The 10,971-nt window shown below is 41.6% G+C and overlaps 1 protein-coding gene across 6 annotated transcripts in view; it reads right to left on the bottom strand.

Moving 5' to 3' along the window:
* The window catches only part of DCUN1D1 (defective in cullin neddylation 1 domain containing 1), a 37,822-nt gene that overhangs the window by 13,026 nt on the left and 13,825 nt on the right, over positions 1–10,971 (bottom strand). For 2 of the 6 annotated variants that reach the window (XM_025195974.1, XM_025195975.1), the window contains exons 5-8: positions 9,347–9,429; positions 7,919–8,015; positions 961–1,196; positions 181–282 (exon numbers count right to left, since the gene is read on the bottom strand). In XM_025195974.1, coding sequence (XP_025051759.1) covers positions 181–282; positions 961–1,196; positions 7,919–8,015; positions 9,347–9,429 — 518 coding nt within the window. Of the gene's footprint in view, positions 1–180; positions 283–335; positions 396–960; positions 1,197–2,413; positions 6,047–7,918; positions 8,016–9,346; positions 9,430–10,971 lie in introns of those variants that run through there. The other 4 variants (XM_025195976.1, XM_025195977.1, XM_025195978.1 and 1 more) reach the window with 3 other exon arrangements.

Raw genomic sequence — 10,971 nt, 5'->3', positions numbered from 1 at the left:
CCTGCTGAAGTGCAGTGAGCTGTTGCTGGCTCAAGCCTTGTCCTCAAGTGAAAGGCAGTGTTTGAGACCCTGCACCTAGATGTGAAGGGGGAAATCAAAGGGAAGGGGGAGCAGAGCAGCGCTTGGTGAAACCCAGACAGCTGCATATGCATGACTGGTGAGTAAATGCTGGATACTTACTGCCATGAAGGGGGATATGTATTTAGAAATCCAAAAGGAACGACCGTCAGCACGCTTTGGTAGCTGAACTATCCCGTGCTCATCTTCAGAGGTCTTTGAAGACTGCTTGAAAAATCAACCTTGTTCAGCGCAGCCAAAGTCAGAACGTGGCTGGTAGCATTTGACAAGAGCACCCTGCATCATATTATTTTCCCTAAGGATCTGCGCTGGCTACCCTGGGAGAAGTAGGGTCAGATACGCTCATCAGACAAGACATGGGGATGGCAGTGGTTTAGAAACAGGACTAAATAAGCCTTCAAGTGCCTTCCAACCCTATAATGCCTGATACCACTGTACTCAGGATTACAGGCCTCTCAGCTACAAATTGCTGTTGCACCAGTAGCATGGAGAACCTCAATACCCAAGCAAAATGCTTTTTACCCCCATCCCCGAAAACCCAACCTTTACTCCCATCCTCCAAGAAATCCTACCAACGTAATAAAAGATTGGAAGTCATAATCGAAGGATAAAATGGCAACTTTATGAAGTTTGACTGAAGCAGATGGCTACTTAAGTCAAGGGTTTGGAGGAGATGCAGCGAGTGACAACGCCTGCTGCACGTCCCCAACCAGGCACGTGAGATTCAAAGTCGTAACATGGAGGGTGGAGGTGGTGCCCCAATTTTTCATTGTGCAGGGGTACAGTGCCTACGGCCACAGGCCTGATCCTTGACTCTAGCTACCAGCACAATGCTGGTTAATTAAAAAAAAAAATCCAGGTTTTGAATGAATGAGCAAATACCTTTGTGCTTGTGAGGAAGGCAAGATGCTGGCCACCACTCAGGCCAGGAAGGGGGCCTCGGAGAAGGTGTGCTGGTGGAGAGATGGGTTGCTTTATACACGTCTCAGCTGAGGGCAAAGGCCATCTTTTCGTTTCAGTGTCCAGCACAAGGGAGTCTTGCTCCGTGCCTGGGGCTCCCAGACATTGTTGCAATACAAATAAACTCTCTGGCTTCCTACTTCCAGTTAAAGCCACTGCTGTGGAAAAAACAGTGAATAAGTAAAGCCCTGCCCTTCAAGCAGTCGTTCGAAGCCTTTTGAGGAGCAAGATTTTAATTTTTAATTTAATTTAAAGATGCAGTCCTCTGGGTAAATCTCCCACATTTCAATTTACTAAGGAAGGGGTAATTACTTATTGTTTGCCCTCCAAACTCACAGCCAGTCTCTGGCATCCTGGATGATTGAAGCATCAAGGTATCTGCGGGCATCAAGCTTTTCAGCCCTTAAAACTATTTTATCGATGGCAGCACAGACACTAGCAAAAGCATGGGCAGTAATATTGATTTGCCAGACTAAAAGATGTATTGCTTTTGGCAAAGGGGGTCCGACGTTTTAATTGCTGGAACATACTGCATGCTAGGGTCACTTCCTGAAGAGAGGGTGGAAACCTCTTTGGTCTTCTCTGTGCTTGCAACCATGCCTGTGTCAATCTAACTTCAGACATTAAGTGCCAACCTCAACCGTCTCCAAATGCTCTTTTCCATCATTTGCTCAATAAAAGCATGCTAAATATTACTGGTGATATACATGACAGTATATTCCAGACTGCAACAGGAATTTTTACTCATAATTGTGAAGCACGGTATTTAGATACAGTGGGACTGGCATGCATTCAGACATGCGCATAGTCGACTCAAAGCTCGACATCAAATCTATTACTACACCGTTTTTACTTATTCACTATTTCTTCCATTAAGTATTTTCCTCCCATTGGAAAAGAAAAGACAGGATCCTTTCACTGAGAGATGCATCTCTCCTTTTGTCAGCTTTAGTGCCTACTAGAAAAAATAATGCCGTCTCGATTTCGGGTTTTCTTTCAAAAAATGCAACAAAGGTAAGTAAAAACCTTTCTATTCTGAATCGACATTAAAAACTTAAAAGCTAATATAAAAAAAAAAAAAAGGAAAAACATCTGTTCTACAAGTGACTGCTGTTCCATACTTTGCTTATTTGCAGCAATTTAAAAAAAAAAAAAAATGAGCACACAATATGATCACTGGGACGACCAGGGTGACTATATCACGATCTGGAAGAACCCATGTGGGAAGTTTTCTGAGAGGAGATGGGTCTTTAACCTAGCAGAAGAGGGCATGAGATTGGAAGGGACAGAGAGCTGTCATCGGTCAAGACTGGACCCCTTTCTAAAAAACCCTACAAGCCTACTGGTGCAAGCAGAAGTGGTGAGCCTGATGCAGAAATGACTGGGTGAGGTTTTCTGATCTTTTTAACATATAAACATCCAATGTGACCTAAGTTTTTTTGTTAAGCTCTTCAGTCCTTGGTCAACTAATCTAAAAATGCATAACAGATTAGCACAGGGTCAGTTAACATGCAACAAAACACTTTCAATTTAAAATTGGACTTATAATATATTAACTTAATAGATCCACAGCGCTGCTTGCAAATATGCCCCTATTACAACACAAACTCTTGTAGCGATTCAATCCATCTTCCCCTCGTTACATTTCTGTGTCTATTACTGTCTGGATCAGTTAAATTAACAATGCCACGTACTTAAAAGCCTAAAATCACAATAATGCACCATACTCAAATAAAATCTACAGAGACTTCTTGCGACATTATTTAAATAAAGTGTGAATGACAAAAGTTTATTAAACACATTTTTAAAAAATTATATCTTTCTTAAATAAGGATTTCTCAATGTGGATTTCATTGTAAAACAGTTTTGAAGCAATTCATAAGTTACTTTATTTAATAACAGGTTGATCAATAAAAAAAGTCATTTACTTTTATACTGTAGTCTTCAAGCCAACCATATTTCAAACAAACGCACGACATACGGTTTCTTCCATCAAACGCTAAGCAATGTCAATGCAGCTTAGTTGGATAAAAACAGCTCCATTTTTACTTGTAAACATTTAGATCGAGAGGAGGCAAGATATTGCATCAGTTCTTAGATCCCCCCCCGTCAAAAGCTTGCCATTAAGTGCATGTTTTATTCAAGAGATAATATTCCAGATTTAAAAAACAAAAAACAAAAAAATCCCACACTCTAGAAGTGCATTTTTTACAAATAATAGACCGAAACAATGCATGAGAAGATTTAGCCATGGCAATTTCACTGGAGCTTTATTGCCTCTGTTGGTAACGAGGGATTTTTAAGAAGTTACATTTGAACTTACAGAGATACGCAGATGATGTTCTTCACTAAATATAGTTTTGATCTCAAGTGTTTTATATCAGGGCACTTCTTCGTTTTGTACATTTTCCATGTATTAAAAACCATAGGTTACAAGTTGTAAATGTTTACCCTTTTCAACATTTGGCAAAACACGGCTGATTCAGTAAGGGGAAATCATCAAACTGAGGACTCAAGCACTTATGAATCAAATCAAGCCAAGTAGGTAACTGTTTGAATCCTTAAAAATACAAACAAACAAAAAAAACCCGCAAAAAACCCCCACACACATATATAAAGGAAAAACACATGGCCACATATCTGAGCACTTTTCAATACAAAATGTTCCCTGTAACCAGGCATTTGTCCTTAAAAGAACAATACCCTGTTAAATCAAACTTGTTTTCAACCGCAAATCATTTATTTTGTTAAATTCTAAGATGCCATTATAGCATGAATAACTTTAAGTTTCTTGCTACATAATTATTTGAAGCGTTAGGTATTGTACTTTTGTTTTATAATTACACAGTAATTATAAGTGTATAGTACCAAACTGATGACAACACTATTTTGTTGAAAAGGTCTCGCATTCAAAAGGAGTATTCTTTAAAACACCACGGCATTATGCCACTAACCAATACCAGACTTCTGTGAAAGACAAATCTGTATCGGGATAAAAGCTAATTAGTTCTCATCTCAAAACACGGCATACTTGAACTAATCAATCTGAAACTGTACTGTACCAAACCCTCAAGACGGAAAACAGCACGCATATATACCTTGTAACGTTCTCTTCATAATTCAAGTCCTCGCTTGTATTTACACAAAATTAAGGATGGAAATACTGAAAGCAGCAAAAAGAAACATTTTTGGCATAGCCAATTCCGGTAGCTGGAGTAGAAATTTGCAATATTTTTTTATGTTTGTAGGTCTGGATTTGGAAATAAAGGAGTGACTAGGCTTTATTAAAAGGGCACTGTCAGGAGGGGAAGCAACCTTCTCACCCACTTCAAAGCAGTTTAATACTCAACTTTTCCTAAATTTTTTTCTTTTTTGCATCTGTATAAAAAAAACCATACAGCTCTTTTTAGTGCAAGTTCCATTTACTAATTTCAACAGTAATTCGGACTTGAATATCAGACAGCCAGGAGTCTTCAACCCCTGTTCCTAATGACTATAATCACTTTTTTTAGACTGAAGTTTGACATTTTCTTGCTTTTTACAGAACAGTATTGGTCTCAAAACAACCAAAAGCCTCCCTCACAAGTCAGCAGGTGCAGAGTGAGTGTTTTCAGCATGAAAGAAGCTCCTGTAATGTAAAAAGCACAGAACAAGATAAAATCCTGCTTTGAAGTGACAACAGTCCCAATTTAGTTCCACGCAATGAGGCACACAGAAGTAGTGGTAGATCAACAAAATAATTTAAGGAAACAAAAGAAGCCAGTATGATATTCTGTATCTGATTAAGTTTGGGAAGCGTTTTACTTTTAAAATGTCTATATTTGGCAACCACAGTGATCTGTCATCTTTAACAGCTCAACAAAAATCACTGAACATGGGCTTTGTCCAGAACAGCAATACACATACATTGTCAAGTTTTAAATTACACGTCTCAGGACAATCACTTCAAACCTCAGATTCGTGTCAGACTTGCCACAGGGTCATTGGTTCTCTCCTACTGCAGCCGTAAGTCCAATGCCTCCATTTAAAAATACTGTATTGTGCAGCAAACATTAAGACACAAATTCAGTATATTCAAGTTTTAAATTTCTACAGAAATGAAAAAAAAACCTTCTTGGACAGATAGGTAAGCATCTCAAAACTGTAATGAAATTGGATTTATTAGATAACCTAGAGAATATTAGATTCTATCATTATGCACACAACTCATCTCAATGAAGCTCACTGAAGGCTGACTATAGTATTAAACATGGGTACTATAAGTGCACAGTAGTTGCGTAGTACTTCAACTGCTCTTAAAGAAAGTTGAGGTACAATAAAACCTTTCAGATAGGCACCTAGATATCCCAATAACAATCTCACTTTTGTTGGTTGTTTCTACTCAAACCCCACTTAGACAATACCTGTAATTTTCCATAAAAGAAAAATATCGGATCCAGTACACTTAAATATATCACTCTTGTAGGAAGTGCTATCAATATAGTCTTTGCAACTAGCCCAAAGTGTATATTTAAGGAGTTTAAAAAAAAATATTTGATGCTGATCTGTGTAATTCGGATGCCAAACATCAGTTGTCCAATGAAGACAGCATTGTGCTTCATGTGAAACCAGAAACCTCAAAATAATCATAAAGCTTCTCAGATAGGAAAATAAAACTAGGGTGGTTCACAAAAAATGATGAAATCCACAATGTTGGAATTATAACTGGCAAAAGTGGTCCAGACTAGAAGAGAAGCCCAAACCACCAGGAGAAGAATGCAATACGATATGGTCCAAGATGTATCCTTAAAGGTTTGTCTCAACCCTCAACCCTTATTGTGAGGATTGAACTTCAGTTCAGTTCAGTCCAGCCAGCAGAAATTGACTGTGCAATTTTCCATTGTATTTATTTGTACACACTATGTACATTCTAGAAGGGTCCGTTAGTGCTACACTGTCGTACTTTTTGTCCCAGCAATTTGAGGGCGTGCAAATTCCACAAAGTCATCAATAAGAACTGGCCATGCCCCTAAAAGAGACGGAGAAAGAAAAAAAAAACAACACGCATACACACCAGAACATAAGAAAGTCAGGGCAACAAAACCATCATCTGTCCAAACTAGTTTCATACTTTAAAAAAAAAAAAAAAAAAAAAAAAAAAAATTCTTTTAATTAAATAAAATTCTTCCCCTTTTAAATGTTTTCTGTGTTAAGTTTTAAATGAAAAATCCATGTTTAATTCAGTTACTTGAGACTGAAGAGCTAGTTTAAGATTTTTCCACCCTAAACCAAGACAACCCCCCCCCCAAATTAAACATGCACAATTTTTCATGTCACAACCTTACTAAGGAAAGCTGGGCAAGGCTCCTTCCACTCGACAGGGCATCCGCCCGGGAAGAGTGTGGCAACACAATCTCTGCAGGCTGTCCTTGTCTGGCTAAACGAGGCTAAGTTACACAAAGAGCTCTTTGCTGGTATGGGATACCATGCATCAAAGTGTTCCTACAACACATGCACCTATACCAGCAAGGCTGCACCTGCACAGTAAACCAAGCTAGAGTGATAAAAGCACTATATCAGCCTCTATTTGCCATCTTAAACTGCATTCACAATAGGGGCATCTGCTGGCACAGCCGTCAGAGGGGGGTCACACCCCTGGCAGTTCTGATCCACACACAGTTGTGCTAGCAGGAGCCTCTAATGTAGGCCTGGCCCCAACGAGGATCCAGAACTGAAATCTGGTCTCTAGTAGGGTAACAGGTGCTGCAGATTTCTTACGAATTATAAAAAGGGGCGTCTGGACCAAGCAACAGCAAGAGAGTAAAGTACTATAATTAGTAACAGCTAACAACGACTGCATGTCGATGTAGTGTTCAGATGCTGAAATCAGCACGTGTCATTTCAAGACAAAAAAAAAAAATCTGTTACTGCAGATGCTGTAGGGTAGGGGTTCTTTAACTGGGGCCTACAAACTACACCCATCCTTTTCATTTAGAAGGGAGAACAGCCCCTTATTCAAGGAATACGCAGGTTTGCTTAGGAGGGCATCTGTGCACACACTGATGCACAGGTTCTACGTAACAGCCTCCTACACACTCCATCCCCTGTGTATTCCTGGCCTCATTTTACTATCACTGCTGACAGGGCTAACCATTCAAAACTATTCTTACACAGAGAAACAGCAAAAGCAGGAGTCTTGCACAGGCTCCTCACTAACTGATTTGCTAGAGGAAGCATAAAGTATTAGATTTTATTTTTTTTTAATAAATAGCAGAGTTGCAGACTAAGGCTGCTTGAAGATGTGAAAACAGCGCTTTACTTTAAATTCAGCCCGCTCCCGTGCCAAGCCCAGAGCATGTGCAGAAGGGGCAGTGCGTTAATCCAACCCAGCTCTGCAGCATCTGTATAGATCAGGTACTTTTAGTGGGGCTTTTGGGGCGCTTTTATTTAACAGCTGTTTGAATCGGCTTTAGACAAAAGCACCAAAAAAACCCTGCTGAAGGGCTCAATCCATACAGATGCTGCAGAGCCAGGTCGAACCAAGGTGATGCTTCTTCTGGTACAGCATGTTTGGGTTTTGGTTTGTTTGGGGGGGGGGGGGGGGAAGGTTTTCACATCTGCAAACAGCCTATTTGTTTTATGGAGGGAAGAGCTGATTATTTTAGGTTGCCAGGAAAGAATAAAAAAAGGTGCCAGTTTATACTTTTTTCTTTTTAAATGCACATGGTTTGGGGGCTGTGAAGGACTGTCAAAGAAACCCATCAATCCCAGCACAAGTCATCATGCCATAGGGAGGACACTAATTACCTGCCACTGGGTAGGTACAATACACCAAAAACAGTGCTAAGTGAACTGTATAGTTACACATTAAGAAACTGGTAACACAAAAAGGAAACATTACCTTCCTCATCATAATTAGACATATCATCTGCTATCATTGTACTGAAGTCTAAAAGAAGGTTCCAGGTATCCTTAGGTATTGATCTTTTATGATGTTCCTATTTGGGGAAAAATATCTGCATTTAAAAACCATGAAGAAAATGAAAATTAAAGTCCACACACACAACAATACTCCAATATATCACACTTGATATTACACTTGAGAATGTCCCAAGTCCCCCAAACATTTCTCTTGTACTTGCCACAAATATTATTTATTCATGTCTTACAATATCAATGTTCTGTATTTAACTCATGGCATCTAGTCAACACTTCAACTAGAGGTGCACCGATACGTCGGTCCAATATCGGATCGGCACCAATCTAAAGAAAATTGACTATATCAGAAATCATCTTTTTTTGCCTGATCCAGCCGATAATTTGGCTGATAAATGCCCCGTGCATGCGCGCAGCTGCAGCATGCACGGGAGTGCAGCCTGGCAGCATGGAGAGCTGCGTCCAGCTGATAAGTGTGTTATGGTGGAAGGGGAGGGGGAAGGGAGGAGTGGGGGGGATATCAAGGCCCCTGCGGTGAAGGAGTGGGGCAGGGGCAGGGGCTGCCCAGCCAGGATGGGGAGGGGCACGGGACAGAGCCACGGCTCATCTGAGGGAAGTGGGCAGCTCCCGACACCGCACGTACCCAGGGAGGGCATGGGGGAGCACATGCCCCACAGTTCTGCGCAGGGCAGGGTGGCTGCCACTGTGGGCTGGTTCCAGGGTGGAGCTGGGCTCTTCCCAGCAGGGGCCGGACCAGGCTGCGCTCAGGGCGGGTGGCGGTGGTGCTGGGAAGGGGTATGGGGGAAGGCTGCAGCCACCCCAAAATTCACTATAGCCCCCCAACCGCCCTCCCAGCACTGCCGCTGCCCACCCCGAGCGCAGCCCAGCCCAGCCCCTGCCCAGAAGAGCCCAACACAGCCCCGGCCCCAGCCTGCAGCAGCAGGCGCCCCACCCCGCGCACAGATCTGGGGGGGGCACATGCCTCCCCCACCCCCAGCCCCCATGTTCTCCTGGGGTGCGCGCAGCGGTGGGAGCCTCCCCGCTCCCCGCACCTCCTGGACAAGCCATGGCTCTGTCCCATGCCCCATCCTGCCGCCGCTGGGCAGCATCTGACCCAGCCCTTGCCCCACTCCCTCCCTCCCTGCAGAGGCCTCAATCTGCCCCCCTCCCTTCCATCACAATAGACTTACCAACCAGACAGTGCTCTTCAAGCTGCAAGGCTGCATATCAGAAATCGATCAGTATTGGCCGATATGCCTCCTTAAAAATCAGCTATCAGTATCAGCCCAAAAAATCTCTATCGGTGCACCCCTAACTTCAACTACATGGATTAAATCTTGCTAATTGAAAAAAAAAATACTGAAGCCCACTTATGTGAAAGGTTTGAACTTACCAACAAAAATTTGTTCCACAAGTCTAGAAATTTAAATCTTCCATTAAGTACTAAATTCCAGTAGGCAATGGCCATTTCTAAATCTGTAATATTAAAATATATTACTCTTAGAGATATATTTGAAAGGTACTCTTCTCTATAGGTATTTGTGCTAAGTCTGAACAGACTTTAAAAACTAATGAAGGAGAAAAAAAAACAAGTCACCCAATGCTAGTACACTCTTCTTTCTAAATCTTTGTTAAAAAACAATGAACACTAGTGAACACTGAGGAAACCGTAATGGGTTTTGTTTCACTAAGCAATTGCCTTTAGATTTTGATAGGACCTCTGGAGCAAACTAGATCAGAAGAAGAATTTCAGTAGTTCAAATTTGATTGTTTTGCCCAGAATAAACACTTGATCTGAGCCTTCAAGACCTTTAACTTTTCTCTTACTCTGATTTAGCAATTTGGGCTCATTTCTGAAAGTGCTTTGTATGTACAGATCCTAACAACTTCATAAGGAATAGACTCCTCTAATCATTTGTATCTTTAAAAAAGTAATAAAAAGACTTTAAACAATAAAAAAATTATACAACTGTTGCACAAATTGGGGGGGAGGGGGGAGGAGGGAGTAGGACCTATACAGTTGCAACACCCTTCCTTTTTTTTTTCCTCTTTACTGCAAAGACTGCATAATACACTTGACAGTGCTCCTTTAACAAAATATGCGTAGGCGCTGAGGCTGCCCATGCCACTTGCAGAGCTTATGTTGCAGTTTGTGGCCACCCCTGATTTAAAAGATCAGTCCTCCTCAATTTTGGATTGAAGCATAGAGGTGGCATCAGATTAGCTCAGCCACTAAAATGTCTAATATATGCATACGTGAACTACAAAGTTTCAAAGGCTTGTAACTTGCGTAGATTCTAGCAAGCAGGGCACAAGGTATATCCCAGTTGTCAAGGCCCAAAACCTGCCTAATGTGGAGTCCCTGCTCCAAAGTGCAAGGCGACTATAATATCTTTCCTTTAAGAGTTCTCTTGATTGTTTTAAACGTGGGCAAATGGCCTTTGTTCTCTAACCACTCTCTCAAAACGGCTGACCTATTTCTGCTCAAGATTTAAAAACAGATACATCTATATACATAAGCCTAGGGTAGTAATCCACCACAAAAACAGCACCTTGATGCAGTATGGCAAAGTTGCTTGTAACTTGAACAGGCTCTTAAGATGGCATGTGTTTGGCAATCCTGATAATAAGCAATACTATTAATTCTAGTTAGAAACAAGAAAGCAGCAAAAAGTTTTAAACTCTCATAAATAGGGATCTACCTACATCGCATCAGAAGTGTGCTGTGCAGTGGCTCCTTTAATCTTGCTCTTTTTGCCATTCAACTCCCTCCAACCGCCAACTGGCAGAGGGGCCCTGGCAGCCCCACTGCTTGCTCCGATCAGCACTTCTGGCACAATTTATAGTTTCATGGTTGGTAGGGTTGGAAAGGACCTGAGCAGATCATCAAGTCTGACCCCCTGCCACAGCAGGAAGAAGTACTGGGGTCAAACAACCCCAGCAAGGTGTTCGTCTAACCTCCTCTTAAAGACCCCCAGGGTAGGAGCCAGCACCACTTCGCTTGGAAGTTGGTTCCAG

Source organism: Alligator sinensis, unplaced genomic scaffold, assembly GCF_000455745.1.
Source record: "Alligator sinensis unplaced genomic scaffold, ASM45574v1 scaffold301_2, whole genome shotgun sequence".
Taxonomy (NCBI): Eukaryota; Metazoa; Chordata; order Crocodylia; family Alligatoridae; genus Alligator; species Alligator sinensis.
The sequence above is the reverse complement of the archived record's forward strand: the minus strand, read 5'-3'. Positions and strand labels throughout refer to the sequence as shown.